This window comes from Eulemur rufifrons, chromosome 30 (assembly GCF_041146395.1).
Source record: "Eulemur rufifrons isolate Redbay chromosome 30, OSU_ERuf_1, whole genome shotgun sequence".
NCBI lineage: Eukaryota > Metazoa > Chordata > Mammalia > Primates > Lemuridae > Eulemur > Eulemur rufifrons.
In genome coordinates this window covers 90,194,340-90,212,212 of record NC_091012.1, presented here as the reverse complement: position 1 = coordinate 90,212,212, position 17,873 = coordinate 90,194,340, and the positions used below count along the sequence as shown (strand labels likewise).

General features: G+C 46.5%; 1 protein-coding gene across 1 annotated transcript; it reads right to left on the bottom strand.

The window, feature by feature from the left end:
- Positions 1–9,606: 9,606 nt before the first annotated feature.
- Positions 9,607–15,180, bottom strand: RPS4X (ribosomal protein S4 X-linked). Its single transcript, XM_069464384.1, has 7 exons — positions 15,115–15,180; positions 14,058–14,135; positions 13,438–13,618; positions 12,997–13,094; positions 11,254–11,425; positions 10,376–10,533; positions 9,607–9,776 (listed from the first exon to the last, which is right to left on the bottom strand). The coding sequence occupies exons 1-7, from the start codon at positions 15,115–15,117 to the stop codon at positions 9,675–9,677; spliced, it is 792 nt and encodes a 263-aa protein (XP_069320485.1). The 5' UTR covers positions 15,118–15,180; the 3' UTR covers positions 9,607–9,674.
- Positions 15,181–17,873: the final 2,693 nt, after the last annotated feature.

Below are 17,873 nucleotides of genomic sequence, written 5' to 3'. Positions count from 1 at the left end.
GAGATGATGAGAAATAGGAGATTCTGGATATATTTTGGAGGTGGAGCCAACAAGATGTGCTGATGGCTTGGATATGGGGTGGGATGAAAAGAGAGGAGTCAAATATGATCAAAGAAGAAGTTGTCTTGGGGCAGGCAGTGTGGTATGAAATGGTGTTCTAATTCATAGGGACGTGGGAGTTAAGTGGGGCTACATTCCTGCCCTTCTCAGCTGTGTCACCTTGGGCAAATTGCTGCCCAGCTCTTTTTTTTTTTTTTTTTTTTCTGAGACAGAGGCTCGCTCTGTTGCCCTGTGTACAGTGCAGTGGCGTCAGCCTAGCTCACAGCAACTTCAAACTCCTGGGCTCAAGCGATCCTCCTGCCTCAGCCTCTAGAGTAGCTGGGACTACAAGTGCATGCCAGGATGCCCGGCTAATTTTTTCTACTTTTAGTAGAGATGGAGGTCTCATTCTTGCTCAGGCTGGTCTCAGACTCCTGAGCTCAAGTGATCCTCCTGCCTTGGCCTCCCAGAGTGCTAGGATCACAGGCGTGAGCCACTGCGCCTGGCCTGCTTCCCATCTCTGAACCCCTTTCCTCATCTATAGGAGCTCACAGGGCTGTTGTGAAGATTTAATGAAGTGATTATGTAAAATCCCCAGTTCCACAGCTGGTACAGAGTAGGTGCTCCCTCAGCTCGTACAGAGTAGGTGCTCCCTGAGCACTTACTATTCCCTTGACCTTCCTTTTCTGAGGAAGCTGGAGAAGCTTCACAGAGGAGCTGAGCCTGGGGGCAGCTGTGAAGGATGAGTGGGGCTTTGTTAGGCAGAAAAGAGGTGCACAGGGGCTCATCCTTCACAACAAGCAGGGGGAAATGAAGCCAATGGCCAGAAAGGCCTTAGTGGAAGTCTTGGGGGTGGGGAAGCCTGCAGGACGAGGGGGAGAACCTGGGTGTGGAGAGCATGTGATGGAAAGAAAGTCATGCGCAAGGAAAGGGGCCCCAATGGGGAGGTGTGAGGGGATGAGAGGCCAACCTCCTGCCTCCCCAGCTCTGCCTTGGACCAGCCCTGGCCCAGAGGACCTTTGAAACCTTCTGAGTTACGGGATGAAGTTGGTCATTAACTATGGCACACAAAATTCCCAGCATGCCGAGGAGTTACTGAGGTTTGTGCTGTGTGGAATCACACAACAAACATCTGGCTTGGCCACTGGCCAGCACAGGCCTCCCCCCACAGCCATACGCACGCTGATTGCAAACATATGGCCCCCAAGGAGGAGGCTCTCCAAAAGGCCTCAAGAGCCATCTTGGCATTCTGGCCTGAATCACCCCTGCCACCGGGGGCCCCTTGCTCCCTTATTCCTTGTACAAAAGCATGAATCCCCCTTACATGGGACCATTAGGCCTACGCTGAGGAAACACCCCTACCAGAACCACAAACACCAACCCCTCACCTCACAGGAGGCCCTGACGTCAGACTGCCTGGGTTCCTCCCTCGCAGGCTTGACGCAAGGCTCAAATGGGATTATCTGAGACTAAGCCTCAGGGCCTCTAAATTCTGAAAAGAATGTGGATTTTACCTTAGCCCCCCAGCCCCCACTCAATAGTACCAATGCCATTATGTGATTCAAAGTAAAAGTTATACCGAACTGCAAAAAGGGTAAGAAAGTCTAACCAAGTTCTGATTTTTCCTGTGATGACTCCTTTGATGGAGTTCTTTGAAATATCAATTATCATATTATTTTCCAAAACATTTTTGTTATTGTCCCTGCCTTATGAATGCCCTAAGCATTTTTATTGCCCAATCAGGCTCCAGAGAATATGGATTTGGAACCTGTAATGGGCCCCAGACATTCTTGTGGGCCAGGATCACCTGACACTCAGTAGAGTTTACTACCTGCCAGGCAATGTTCTAATTCATTTTATCCTCACAGCAAACCCTATGAAGTTGGTACAATTATTCCCCCTTTTACAGATGGGAAAGCTGAGAATCAGGGGGGTGAACTGACTTGCCCAACGTCACAGCTAGTGAATGTTGGTGGAGGTTTTGAACACAGGTAGTCTCGCTGCAGAGACCATATGCTTACCCACTATGTTACACTGTTTCTGCAAACGCTTGGATCAAACCATCGTCACCCATGTGAGAGCCTTGTATTCCAAGCGGCTGGGATGGGTTAAGAGAGTGGGATTGGGCGTCGGGTAACCCTCTCCACAGCTAGAAACCCAACCCCAAGCCTGCATCCTCACTGGAAAATACGTGAGTGCTCAAATTGGCAATGGGGCCGCCCTGTGTCCCCCTTTGGGGAGGCATCTGTGAGAGTTTTGGATTAAATAACTTCCAAAGGGCCTCTCAATTCAAGGAGCTGAAGCCTTAACTCTACCTTGGGACTGCCAGCCGTCTTCTCCCAGGGTGCAAGCAGGCCTTTTGCAGTTCCTTTGCAGACCGTTTTCACTCTGCCCTCCCTCAAAAGGGCCGTGGGTGCGTATCAGGGTATCCTCAGACCTTGCCTTTCTCACTCGGGTGGCAGTGGCATGACAGGCCTGGGACGCCTCATCCCTCTGGGCTGGAGTTGCCGTCTTTGTCCTGGTGCCTGGTCCAGACCTCTCCTCTGAGCTGGAGAACCATCTCTCTGACTGCCTCCCAAGCCCCTCCTCCGTAGTGTCCCTCACGTAAGTACCTCGCACTCCACCTGCAGTGTGAGCTCGTGGGTGTCTTCTTCCCTTGGAACCCCTTCCTCTTTCCGTGTTCCTCTTCTCTGTGCATGCTTCTGCCGCTCATCCCTGTGCTTGAGCCAGGACCCCAGGAGTCATCCTCAAGTTTTCCTTGCCCTCACTCTCCATATCCCATTGGTCACCAAGGCCTGACAATTTTACCACCTTTTTATCTCAGGAAGCCACTCCCTTCTTTCCATCTCTACCACCTGAGGGATGAAATAAAATGCAAAAGCCTTCTGCAGCCTCCACTCTCCCCTTCCACCAGCAGCCTCCACCCAGCAGCCAGAGTGAGCTTTCTAAAGCCAAACCTGGGCGTCAACTCCCCTGCCCAAAGCTCATCTATGACTTTGTTTCTTTCAGGATTAAGTCCAAATTCTTGGACACACGTGACGAGGTGCTGTGCTATTAGGCAAACCATTTTACAGAATGGGTTCTGGGGTCCATGTAAACCTCAATTCTGATGCCAGGCCTGCCACTTAATACCCAATGTGACTTTCAGTAAGCTTCTTAACCCCTCGAATCTCCACCTTTCTCATTTGTGAAGTGGGATAATAATAGTATCTCGCCAGTAGGGCCGTTATGAGGGTGAGAGGAGAGAGGGCGTGTAGCGCACTGAGCCTGGTGTCCTGCACCTATGCGCTTTAATCATTCGCTGCTGGTTAGATGCGGTTATTATAGGTTGTCAGTACCAGTAATATAATTTAGTATTGATTTAATCAACTTGTGATGACTAATTATGATTAATATTATATTGTATTATAAGTTATTACTATGAGGTTATTATGATATTAATTTGGATTTTGTGATTATCTCTCCAACCTAGCATCTCACAAGTCCCCCTCCACCTCTTCCCTTGCTTTTACTTGCCACACAGGCTTGCCCCAGGCTTTCTTAACTTTCCGCTCTGTCGCCCTGGAAAGTCTGTCCCCATCCTCTGATTCCTCCAGCCCCTTTTTGTTTTGCTAAGTCCCTTCAGGTGTCAACTCAGGCACCAATTTCTCTGTGAGGCCTTCCTAGAGCCTCCCCGAGAGTAGTGTAGATGGCCCTTCTATGGACCCCAGAACACACTGTGCTCCCCTTCTCAGACCTTTCATCCACCATATTTGTAATTACTCCTTTGCCAGACTCCTGGAACGAGGTCATCAGTTTGATGATTGTCTTATTCACCACTGTATCCCAAGCTCTTAGCACTCTGCAGGGCAGGCACATAGTTGTTGTTTAATAAATGTTTGCTGAATGAACAACAGCAACAATCAGCAATCAGCACTCCCCCAACCCGCGCCCCCTTTCAGGGGGTCCTAGGCCCCCAGCCAAACCTCTTCAAAACTAAAAGCTAGCCTGAGCAAAAGCGAGACCCCGTCTCTATTAAAGATAGAAAAATTAGGCGGAGGTGGTGGCACAGCCTGTAGTCCCAGCTACTCGGGAAGCTGAGACAGTAGGATTGCTTAAGCCCAGGAGTTTGAGGTTGCTGTGAGCTAGGCTGACGCCATGGCACTCTAGCCTGGGCAACAGAGTGAGACTCTGTCTCAAATAAAAAAAAAAAAAAAAATACAAGTGGAGAATAAACCATGAAGAAAAAGATATTTGAGCTACATAAGAATTAATCATTGATAGGCCAAACTCGGGAAAATACCTGTAACATATGATAGATTAAAAATCAGTGGAAAAGGGCCAGGCGCAGTGGCTCATGCCTGTAATTCTAGCACTCTGGGAGGCCGAGGCGGGTGGATCGTTTGAGCTCAGGAGTTCGAGACCAGCCTAAGCAAGAGCAAGACCCCGTCTCTACCAAAATAGAAAGAAATTAGCCAGACAACTAAAAATATATAGAAAAAATTAGTCGGGCATGGTGGCGCATGCCTGTAGTCCCAGCTACTCAGGAGGCTGAGGCAGAAGGATCGCTTGAGCCCAGGAGTTTGAGGTTGCTGTGAGCTAGGCTGACACCACGGCACTCACTCTAGCCTGGGCAACAGAGTGAGACTCTGTCTCAAAAAAACAAAAAAGCCAAAAACTGCTGAGCACAGAAACAGACTGAACAAAAGCAGGTGAGTTGACTACCTGGTCACTGTGAAAACTTTCTATGCCTGCCCTAGAGGTATTTCTGTCCTTAGGTTCATAACTCTGTCACTCCCTGTGGGCTTAGTGAAGGTGTGGGTGTTTTTCGTCATCAGTAAAACGGCAAATAAGCCCCACTTGGAGGGGTCATGGAGATTCGCTGAGGTAAACACATGGAGGTGCTTTGTAAACTGCGAAGGGCTGCATGTAACTCTTACCGAGGATCAAACACAGGAAATGTGCTGCTCTTTGGCTTGACTCTTTTCAAGACCTCATGCAGACAAGGGCCCTCCTGTTTATACAGCGTTATCTCTAGCAATCAGGTTACAATTGATTGACATTATCACTTTCTTTATATTTGGCAGATTCCCAGCCTGCAGCAACACGCTGGTCACCATAGAGACCTGAGAAGCACCCTCGTCTCATTGGTATCATATTTACAAACCAACCCTTAAAGTGGATTATTTTGTAGATGGCTGATCTCATCTATTCAATGTTGATTCTATTAGTTCCAATTTCAGAATGTGACGTTCTCTGACTTTGTCCCCTTAAGCACAAGTGAAAACCATGGATTTTTGTTTTTGTTTTCAGAAGAGAGAAAGTACAAGGTGTGCTTGGGAAGCAGTGAGGAAACCAGACAGATGGAGGGGAGGGTTTGTAAGAAAACTGCAGGATACACTTCTCATTCATTCGTTCGTTTGTTCAGCACCCACAGCGTGTCAGCGAGTGGGTTAGGTGCTGGGGATAGAGCGGTGAACAAGATTAGCCTTATGGACCTCACAGTCTCCTGGGGAAGACAGACAATTAAACAGACGATTTTAATACAGTGCGGCAGATTCTATGATGGGAAGAACAGGGAAACTGTGTGTGAGCCCCTAACCTTCCCAGAGGATTCCCACAGTTTTCCCAGAGGAAGCAGCATATCAGCTGAGACCTGCAGGATGAAGTCAGCCAGAAACAAAGTTAGGGGAGGAGGGCAAGCAGGGGAGTGGAGTGGAAGAAAAATGTTCCTGGGAGAAAAAAACAGTGTCCAAAGAATCTGAAGAGAGAAGGGAACAGGGTGAATTTGAGGGCCTAAAAGAAAATCAGAGACTACAGGAATAGAAGCACCATGGGGCGGGGGGGGGGGGGGGGGGGGGTTGTGAGGAAAACGATGAATTCAGTTTGGAATACGCTTAGTTGAGATGTCTGGGGACCTTCCAAGAGGGGATGTCTAGGTGACTATGTGGGTCTGACATCCAAAAAAGAAGTCATGGTGGTAAACAGAGAGTTGGGAGTTGTGAGCTACTGCTGTCCTTGTGTTGGGAAAATAGCTTAGGACCACACTGGGGAGGGCTTGCAAGAACAACCCAAGGAGTCTGGACTTGATTCTAAGGCACTGCTTTCAAACAAGAGGTTTTGAAGAGAAAGTGACACAATTCAAGCTGAGCTCTAGGGAGCAGGCAGCAGTGTGGGGAAGAGGGACTGGGGTGGCAGCAGAGAAAGTAGCCCACAGCAGAGGTGGCCGTGGGAATGGAGAAGGAGGGCCTGTGTGAGGGATACTGAGGTGGTACACTCAACAGGACCAGGGCAGCCTGCTTCGTCTCATACCAGCTGGAACTGGCTCATACCAGCTCACACCCCAGAGCCAACTGTCAAATTTTCAGGAACTTTCTGAGCCACTTGTTAAAACTAAAAGAAATCAATACTAACTAGGTAGTTTTTTAAGAGATGAGGTCTCACTACGTTGCCCAGACTGGAGCACTATTCACAGGCACAATCCCACTATTGGTCAGCACGGGAGTTTTGACCTGCTCTGTTTCCAACCTGGGCCAGTCCACCGCCACCAGGATTTTCTGATAAAATTGTATGTGGAGTGTGAGAAAAAAAGATGAATCATGGATGTGTCCAAAGCTTTTGGTCCCACTAACTGGCAAAACAGAATTTGCGATGACATGAGATGGGGACTATGGATAGACTGGTTGATGCAAGGCAGGGGACTGGAGGATGGTCTCACTCTATCTGTACCTGGTTTAGCAACAAGAACACAGGACTTGGATATCAAAAAATCAAAATGGCTCTGTAAACCATGAAGTACTACCTAAGTCCTAGCTGTCTGCATTACTCTTACTCAAAGCTGCGCTGTTATGCTGCTGACAGGGGTGTGAGGCCCAGCCTGCTGGAGGCAAAGGGATATAAACCAAACCCAATAAAGTTCTGTTTGCTTCATTCAATCTGTCTCATCTCAGGACCATTTGTCTGCCTCCCTGCTGAGATGATCTCTAAGGTTTCTTCCAGCTCTAAGATTTTATGAATCAAAATGGAAGCCTTAAAAAGCCTTACAAAGACATGAGCCATTCAGTTTATTTGGAAAACTGTTCCTTTCGATGATATAGGCTCCACTGGCTAAGTCCACTATTATAAGCTGGTATTAGGATGGAAATCTTCCCCACATTGGGGCTAGGGGCAAAAAAAAAAGAAAAGAAAAAAAAAAAAAACCTGTTCTAGTTTAACAAATAGATTTAAAGAACCAAAACAAATTTAAAATGTTGTTAAACATTAAGTCTCCTGGTGATGCGAGGAGACTGCAGCCAAACACACTCCAGCTGTGTGAGTTGGCTCACCATTTAGCATCTAGGAAACCACTGCATTTGTGGAAAGAACCAACTTTGAGGCTTCTCATTTTCCACATCTGCTTTGGTTTCTTAGCTAAAATTCAAATCATTTTTATCATTTGCTGAGATGAGATTCAGAACAAAGCTAGAAAGAAGCCAAGTGCAGCCAAGGGTGTGTTGAGCAGGGTAGCAGCAAGAGCTCACCATCATTCAGGGACCCTGTGCCCGGGTCGCTGGTTCCTGCCCTCTGGCCTTTTATATTATAGTTTCACCTGCTTGTTTCTCAAAGGTACCGTTAAGATTACTTCTGACCTGGTTCCTCATCAGAACCGGCTACCTGGATGAGCTCCACTCGCTTGGCAAGAGAGAACCATGCTTAAGCAAGATGTCTGGCAAGCCCACTTTCTTTGCAACCCTCTCATCCCTGATTTGGTTGGACTGAATTCCTACAGAAATTCCTTCTCCTGCACAGGCAGAGGTCCTGTGACCCTAGTTTTGACTGCTCTCAGGCCCCAGCCTGTACTTTGGAGTCTGCAATGTGGAAAACAGACAAGCCCTGTGGGGCCAAATCTGGGGTGGTGACCCCTGGGCATGCCTGTCTTTATCTGATTAGTTTGGACATTGCTAGTTCTGTGGCAAGACGGAGTACTCTAGCTCCTGACTCCAAGCCCAGGATGCAGCCAGGGGTGGAGACACTGCTCCAAGCCACAGTGCCTCAGCAGGCTGTTAAAACATTGCTGGACTATAGGCCTGGGCACCAGGGACAGCCATTTCACATGCCCAGCTAAATATGCAAAGTGACTTCACATGTTTATCATGTCTCAGATAAAGATGTTCAAAACTGATTTTCTCCCTTAAACCTGTGATGGTGGGATTATTGAGCTTGAGCAGTCTGCTGCAAGTTAAATGCAGTGTTAAATGAAGCTGGAGAGATGCAGCAACATCTATAGTGCAGTGGCTCTTAACAGAGAAGCTGCTTTCCAGGGGGCATTTGGCAATGTCTGGAGTCATTTTTGTTTATCACAACTGGGTAGGGGATGGGTGAGTGGTGGGTAGAGGCCAGCAACCTTAAACGCACAGGACAGCTACCCACAACAAATTATCTAGCCCCTAATGTCAACAGTGTCAAGTTTTAAAAGTCCTGCTTTTAAAGGAGGGCAAGAATGATTTTGTTTTTAGCAATAAGACACACTTTATAGGGTAACAGGAACAAGAGAGCTGGTTGAGGTTGAAATCACAGATGTGGTAACTGATACTCTTAAGAGATTGAGGAAGCGGTACAACAGCAGGCCCCATGAAGCAGGGGCACCTCTTCCTGAGACTGACAGGCAAATGACATGATCCTATTTGGGGAAGCAGGGACAAGTTGACTTTCTGCATGGTTTCTGGTTTGCCAAGTCCTCTGAGGAACAGTATTGAGGACTGCAGTGGCAGCTGGAGAATGATAGAGTACCACGTTCAAGAAGTACACTGCTGGCTGGGTGCGGTGGCTCATGCCTGTAATCCTAGCACTCTGAGAGGCTGAGGTGGGAGGATCGCTCGAGGTCAGGAGTTCAAGACCAGCCTGAGCAAGAGAGACCCTATCTCTACTAAAAAATAGAAAGAAATTATCTGGACAACTAAAAATATATAGAAAAAAATTAGCCGGGCATGGTGGCACATGCCTGTGGTCCCAGCGACTCGGGAGGCTGAGGCAGGCTTGCTTAAGCCCAGGAGTTTGAGGTTACTGTGAGCTAGGCTGACACCACGGCACTCTAGCCAGGGCAAAAGATCGAGACTCTGTCTCCAAAGGGGAAAAAAAAAAAAAAAAGTACACGGCTTTGCAACGTCAATAGCTCACACACTTATGACCCTTGTCTGCAGCTGGAGATTTTCACCCTGCATTTGGCAAGCTGAGAACAAGAGTGGGAAAAACAGATGAGCCAGGCTTGTGGGTGGGGCTAGTGCAATAAAGACAGGAGAAAGAAAATGAGGGCATTTTTTTTTAAAGCCAGGAGAACTTAACAGGGTAGAAGGACCTCACCTGGTCTTGGCCAAGGGAGAGATCAACACTCTGGCTTTCTTGGCTCTCTCTATTCTTTGGTTAGTTGCCGCTCCTTTCCCAAGTCTGGTGTGTTCTACCTCCCACCACTGCCCAAGAGCAGCCCATAAAAGACTGAGGAAGACTTGGATCACAGGCTGCCTAAGCATGCCTGAGAATTCAATCACTTTTCATGTTATAAAGTGAAATAGCAGAAAACTAAATTTTTTAAAAACTCACAAAACCAAGAGGCAATGAATCAAGCTGTAATCTTTTAATTAAGTACAAACAGCCTTTTATCATGTTACCTAGAGACCATTTCAGCCACTGCTCTGTTTGGCCGCCAGTCTCTTATCCCTCTCTTCTGCAATGGTGAGGCGAATACCTTTTCCTCGGGGAAGAGAAATCCACGGTTTGTTGCCCTGGAGGAGAAAACAAGAGAATCAAAACCTACACATCAATTCCATTAGCAGCTTGGTACATGCTACATTTGTCATCTCATTTAACAGAACTGAAGCCTGTTTGTGAAAGCTCTCACCATCAGCTAGGCAAGCATAAAACACTCAGATGCTGGGTTTACACCAGAGGTACCCACTGCCTGGGTTGCTGGGGTCATTCTATGAAACTTGCTGTACACCCTTCATAATTAATGTCTTAGCAGCTTATTGTGTGCATAGCAGACACTCAATATTTATTGAGGCACATCAAAATTAAGTAGTGTCTAAGGCTGATCATTAATTTCTAAGAAAATACAACCACAAATTATTAAAAAACCTAACTATATACAAGGTATATTCATTTCATTACTAGCACTTCCACCAACCAAGGTGATCGGGTGTTCCCAGGTACCCCACTGACTGTGACACTGAAAAAGCCAAGTTTGGCCCAGCCCAGCTCTGCGTGACCCCTGAGAAGCTTTGCATTAGGCTAGGCGGAGCCAGCTAGGAGCCTAGGTGCTGCAATCCCAGCAGCATCTGTCCTTACATGTTTCCCTGGGCTACAGAAGGGAAATCAGACTTACTTTGCCAATAACAAAAATGTTGGAGAGCCGAGTGGCAAAGCTGTTGCCATTGGCATCTTTCACGTGAACCACATCAAAAGACCCAGGATGTCTTTCTCTGTTGGTGATTACACCAATTCTTCCCAGGTTAGCACCTCCAGTCACCATACACAGGTTACCTAGGTAGGAAGAAATCATCTGCTTCAAGCAAAGCACCATGCAAATTCACAACAAACCATTTTAACAAACGACAAGCAGCTCAGACACAGGTGTAAACCAAATTTATTCATCCTTTCCCCCATTTGAATTTATGCCTATGGATCTGTTGCCCAAGCCAGGACTCTTGAGGCTCTCTTAAGAAATGTTTGTTTTTATACCAGACAGACCTCATCTCAGCCATCTGGAATATTCTGAGCATTTGGGCCTCTGGAAGTAAAGATACTATAAACCTGGAGGTTGGAGCAGATGGCTTAATAACAAAAGAAGAAAAACCATACTCATACCCAGGCACTGTGTGATTCATAATGATCAACTGAAAAACAACAACAGAACAGTTGGGTATGGTGACTCATGACTTGGGAGGCTGAGGAAGGATTGCTTGAGGTGGAGTTCAAGACCAGCCTGAGCCACATAGCAAGATCCTGTCTCTACAAAAAATAAAAACAGCAGGTCTTGGTGGCACACACCTGTAGTCCTAGCTACTCAGGAGGCTGAGGTGGGAAGATCACTTCACTTGAACCCAGGAGTTCAAGGCTACAATGAGCTATGATCATGCCACTGCACTCCACCCTGGGCAACAGAGCAAAATCCTATCTTTTTTAAAAAAACAAAAACTCAAAACCCCAGCTCTTATACTTCGGCCTAAAAGAGGATAACCAGGTAGCACAGAGGATGCTTACCAGTGTCAAACTTGATGAAATCAGTAATCTTGCCAGTCTCCAAATCAATCTGAATGGTATCATTCACTTTGATGAGTGGATCAGGATAACGGATGGTGCGAGCATCATGGGTCACCAGATGAGGGATTCCTTTTGTGCCCACGAAGATTTTTCTCACTTTGCACAACTTGTACTAGAAAAATACAAGGGTTAGCCACATTCAGCCTAACTCACATGCACTATACTCGAGTAGATAAAGTAGGTCTTTCTGGCTTGAAAACACAATTAGCAGCTAAAGGCAAGAATCCTATATGGGATCCATGGGCTTCCTGAACTTAATAATTGTGGCCCTGATTTTTCTTCCCACCCTCCACAAATGTATGCTGCATACAGCCCCTTTTCTAGACTACTCTTCCTAACATTTGTTTTCTTATCACTACAACCCCTCCATGTTAAGGCATTGAAGAGCCCCACTATTTCCCTAACAAGGACACTGTAACTTCCAAGCTGGTCGGATGACTGCCACCACTGATTGTCCTCCTCCAATATAAATCCCACTCCAGCTTGCCAGGCTTTTAAAGCCTCACGGGGCCCTCAGAATTCTTCCCAACTCACTCTAATCTCTAACATGTGCTCTTTCTTATCTTAATGGCTCCCTCTACATCACAACTGAGTTTTGTCTAACAAACAGCAATTGCATTACCAGTTCATCTAATCAACAAATACTTCAAAGCTTTTCAATTTTGGATCTTCACTCCAATATCCTTTAAGCAAATCAAATCACCACAGATGCCATTGGACATGCCCTCCAGCCTGCTGATAACAAGGGCAGTGCACAAGGAAATTAGGAGTCGCAGCAGCCAATCGAATTAACCTTCATTTACAGCCAGTAATTCAAGAAGCCCTAAACTTTTGTGTAAACCATCACAACAAACTGGATTAAATAATCAAAGACTGTAATCTTCTTTCTTTAATCTCAATGAGTGCCTCAAGGATTATGGTTTTCTGGCCCCGTATCCTTTTTTTTTTGAGACAGAGTCTCGCTCTGTTGCCTGGGCTAGAGTGCCGTGGCGTCAAGCTCACAGCAACCTCAAACTCCTGGGCTCAAGCAATCCTTCTGCCTCAGCCTCTCGAGTAGCTGGGACTACAGGCATGCACCACCATGCCTGGCTAATTTTTTTCTACATATATAATTTTAGCTGTCCAGATCATTTCTTTCTATTTTTAGTAGAGACGGGGGTCTCGCTCTTGCTCAGGCTGGTCTCGAACTCCTGACCTAGAGCAATCCTCCCGCCTTGGCCTCCCAGAGTGCTTAGGATTACAGGTGTGAGCCACTGCGCCCCGCTGCCCCTTATCCTTAAAGGGCCCATACTTTAGGTACCCATGAACAAGTTCCTAGAAATCATTCTCCTTGCCTCTAAAAGAGACAACCAGGAAGTCAGTATTCAACTGGAATTCATTTCTACCAAAAAAAAAAAAAAAAAAAAATCTGTTGAGAAGTTAACTTCAAGTTGGGGTCACTTAGACATCAAGCAACAGATTGCTCTACAGCTATTAGCAAGACTTTTAATAACATGACAAGAAAATTGTACATAAAATACAATCTCAACAAATTGTTAACTGGTTATTTCCAAGTATGAGATTTTAAGTAATCTTAATCTACCTATCTCAGTGCAATAAAGCAGCCCACGTGTTCAATGCAAGCTCTAACTTAGAATTAAGTCATTTTAGCGAGTAAAGACCCAGTTTGCTTGCAACACTCACCTTGGCCTCCTCAGGTGTGATACGATGAACAGCAAAGCGACCCTTGGTGTCATAAATCAGACGGAAATTCTCTCCAGTCTTGTCAATGCTGATGACATCTGATACCAAACAGTAACTAAAGTTACCACACAGTGACCCCCCCACTACCCCATGCTGAGCAACAACCACAGCTCTACAGAAAAACAAACAAAACACCCCAAAACCCTTGTGTGCTTCCCATTTCAAACACCGAGTATTCTAAAGATTAATGATGATGGCTAGATAATCCTCAATGTTTTGAAACTTTTTATGTCTCCACATAAAATTTAAGGTCATGCTTCATTTCTTAAAGGTTTCACAGGTCATGCTACAAAGCTTAGAGTCATGATCAGCATAGTATTTTGTTACCATACTCGCTTCCCATTAATCAATGTCCCCAGAGTACTTAAAACTTCCACCTACCCATAAACCCAGCAGGGTAGGTTATATCAGTTCGGACCTTGCCATCAATCTTAATGAACCGCTGCATGCAGATCTTCTTCACTTCATCTCCTGTCAGGGCATACTTAAGCCTGTTTCTTAGGAAAATGATGAGTGGGAGACACTCTCTCAGCTTGTGGGGACCGGTGGATGGACGAGGAGCCTGTAAAATTAAAAATGATATATTTTTAAGAAGAATCACTGTTGGGATTCACTCAAACCCACCTACCAGTCCTGAGATCCATTAACTAAGACACCAAGATGGCCCATTACACCCTGACTTGGGTATTTACACAAGAGGTACAGGAAGCTTAACAAAACTTTTTCGGACCTTAAAGTTTTACAGCATATCCCCCTTTAGTCGACCAAGCTCATCAAGAACTAACTTTTGAATCCTTTGTCACGTAAAGGTACCATGTGGTATGTGGGATAAATGCCAGATGGCACATGGCCTAAAAGCCAAGGATATTCTTCCCCAGCCCTGTCCCCAGATGAGTTGAGGGAGGCATTTAAAATAGTAGACACAGCAAGAAACAAGAATACAGTAATCAGGGATGCCTGACACATAAAGGAACTTACAATGTGTCCCTTAAGGTACTTACAAACACACCGGTCAATTTATCCAGCATCCAATGCTTTGGAGCTGCCACACGCTTCAGATGTTTCTTGGGACCGCGGGCCTGAGAGAAGTTTTAGATTGCAATACAATGAGATGATTTCAGGTTTCCTCGAGAACAGCTTACAAAACCTAGTGTGTAACTTCTTGAAAAGTACTGCTCTCAGTGTCCTCTTCGGCAAAATATGCACGTTAAAAGCATACAGCTCCGATGAAAGGCAGAGAAGTAAATGCACACATGGTATCTAGCAAATACGTTAAGCTCCATAATCTTCAACGAGCCTTCTCACTGTACTGAGGTTTATTGACTGCTATCTTTCAGAACCCTGCTTAAGTATTTTCCTGTTACTGATTAAAAGTGTCTGCTCACAGAAGTTAGGTCCTTTCCAGAACACCATGCTAGTAAAATGGCCAGGAGGACACAGCCAGACAGCAACAGAAATGGCCCAGAAGCCCATCTGTGCTCCTATTTGTTAATAAAAAAAAAGTTTCCGCAGTACAAGCGTCTGGTTTTGACCGCGCCCGACCTCGGCACAACCACGTGTGCTGCTCCCTTGTACGCTAAAGCCAAAAGCTGATACCAACTTTCACTTTAAACAAAAAAAAAAAAGGAAGCCTTTTTAATGCTGTGTACAGATGCTTACCGGCCACACAACGTAAAATCAGGCCGTGCCAAAAAGACAATGACGAAGAAAACGCATCTCCGCCAAGCGAACTCAGCGTCACCCGTCCCCAGGTCGCAGTCTGCGCTCCCGGCCCACCCGCGGCTCTGGCCCTGGAGGAAAAGCCGCTTCTCCCGGGGCCAGAGGATGCGCGGCCGCGTCCGAGACCGAGGCCTTACCGGCTGCGGCACCGGATCTCCACCCCACGCCAGGCCGGCGTTCGCCCCTTGCCCTGGAGCCCGCCCCGGCCTATCACGGAGGCCGCCCTCCCTTCGCCCCTGTCCGGCCATCCCTCGCGGGGGCTCCGGGACCTCGGGGAGCCCCAGCACCGGGAGGATGGAAGCGGATACATCCCAAGAGCTCACAAAGCACCGGCCTTACCATGGCTGCGCTAGGAACGGAAAGAGGACCGGCCTCTTCCGGTGCTCGGAAAAATCAGGGTCGGAGGCTGCGCGCGCCGGGTGCTCAAACGCCCCGCCCAGCGCAGCGCTTTCCTGGCTCGCGGGGACTCTATCTTGCCACCTGCTGGTGGGAGGTCGGAGGTCCAGACCTGGGGAACCGCCGCCGAAAGAGGGCGTCTCCTAAGGGGCAATTTCCTCCCTCCCCTTTTTCCACCCTTCCTCCTCCCGTACTTGCTGAACGTCTCTTGTGTGCCTGATTTTGTGCTAGGTGCTGGGAATACAAATATGAACTAGACAAGATTTTTGCCTTCAAGGAGAATTCAAAGTGAGGCTGCTTTAAGTCCCATGTACAGATGATTATATAACCAATAGAATATGTTTTAATAAATATTTAATATTATTTCTTAAACATATTTTGTCTGTCCCTTCTTCCGGGTTCCCTCGAGCCAGCCAGCCAGTCCATACTAAGAGTTGGGAAGAGCCCACAACGGTTTTTTTCCCTCTTGGCTTCTCTGCAGACTGCGGAGGGGATGGGCTGTAGTGGGTGGGAGGTAGAATCCCTGCTTGAACCCTGACATCCTCCCCCTCGCTTCCTGTACAACGCGTTTGGCACGTCTCAGGGAAGAGAGGGGACATTAGAGATAATCTGGTTCTCTAACTAAAATATAGATCTGATCCTGCTATTTCCCTGCTTCTAAACTGCCCTTGGCCCTCCATTTCCTGCCCTGAGGGAGCAGGTCTGAGCCTGGCCTCATTGCTTCCCGCCCCCTATCCCAAACTTCAAAGTCCAAGCCACTCCAAGCTATTTTGCTCTGAGGGAGCTGGCTCTTTCAAGATTGCCTGTGGACTTGATGATTCCTCAGCTTGGAACTGCCATGAACAGCCCAGCTCCCCTCCTGGACACCACCTGATCCCACTTCTCAACCTTCCAGATGCGTCCAGCTCAAGCCTCTCTAGTTCTGTGAGCTCCTGGTCCCCTCGGGCAGGGTAAATCCCTCATTCTTCCTGCCCCAGAGCCCTCTGTTCAAACTTGGTGACAGCACTTAGTGCATTGGGTAACAATGACTAATTTACTTGTGTGTACTCCACTAAGCTGAGCATCTCCAGGACAGAGCTTGCCCTAATGCATCTGGGCAGGCCCTTTGCCACCTAATAGAGAATGTGGCACTGTGTCTGGCACTTGGTAAATGCTTGTTGAATGAATAAATTGAGTCAGCATCCCACTCATTGTACCAAGTCCTACTATATTATCCCTGAGAGCATCCAGCCTGTGCCTGAATTCTTCCTACTGTGGGATTAAGCTTCTAATTCATGAAGTTCCATTTTACAAGTTTCTATCTCTACCCTCCACTTCAGTCGTCACCAATCTGCAGAGGAGCAAGAGAGAAAAAAATTGTTGGCTTTTCTCAAAGAGACAGTATAAACTAGGAGGGCAGGAACTCCTCTTATTCTAAAACTGGGGTACGATCCATAATAAAACACATCATAAATGATTATGGAAAAGGAGCAATTAATTGGAGGTGGGGATTAGAGAGAAGGAGAAGTTGATGGGAGAATGGAAGGTTGGTTCTGAGGTTTTCAGTCTGGGGGCACTGGGAAGATGGTGGTGCAGCTAACAGAAATGATGGAATTGATTTGGGAGTGAGGGATGACCATAGGATTTCCTCTCAGGAGAGAATAGGAGAAATGGCTGGTTAGAGCTACAGATCTCCCTTAATCAAGATTGCACAGCCAGCTGGGGTGAGGGTGAGGCACTGGTCTCTTGCTTCCCAAATCGGTGGTTTGTTTGTTTTTATACCACAGGTTGTCAAAAGACATGAGGGAATCCAAGCACCTTTTTCAGTATGTTTTTTTCTCTATCAGTTTGTATTTATGCACAAATGACATTCTAACAACAATAAAGGAAATTTGGAAAGAGCTAAGTAAATCACAAGCCGTACCTCCCCAAACACCCTTAACACATCATCTGTATTCATTTGTTCCTGTCCCTGTTCTCATTCTGATCTGTCTGTGTGCATGCATACTTTTACATAATTTTAGTCCTAGCATACAGACCATTTTGTATTCTGCTTTTATTATATTAGAAACACTTTCCAAGTTGCTACATAATCTTCATAATTACTGTTTTAACAGCTGCATCATATTTCATTAAGTGGATGTCCCATAATTAATAAAAGTTCTCTATTGTTAGGCATTGAGTTTTCTGTACTTTTTCTTTATTATGAATGTTGCTAGGTGAACAACTTCTTTAATACAGCTTTTTCCTTCAGTTGAATGATTTCCTTACAATAAATCTATTCCTTTAACCAACATGTATTGAGTGCCTACTCTGTGTCATGCTCTGTATTATGAACTGGGGATGCAGAGATGATTCAGATCCAGTTCCTGCTCTCAAGGAACTCACATTATAATAGGAGAGGCAGGCTGAGGAGGTGGAGAGGAAAAGCTAAGAGACGCTCATCAGAGAAAAAGTGGTGGCATAGCAGATTGAAACATGGAGAGGGTTGCTAAATCTTAAGGATCTTGGACTTTAGTTTGTGAGTAGACAATGGGGAGCCATTGAATGATTTGAAGGAGGACAGTATCAGCTTTGTGCTTTAAAAAGATAATTCTGACTCCTCCTTGTAGAATGGTTTGAAGGAAGTGTGAGTGGGTTGGAGGAGATGGGCCAAGGTTATTTCAACAATACAAGCAAGAAACAGGAGGGTGAGACCCAGATCTGTGACTGTGGGGCTGAGA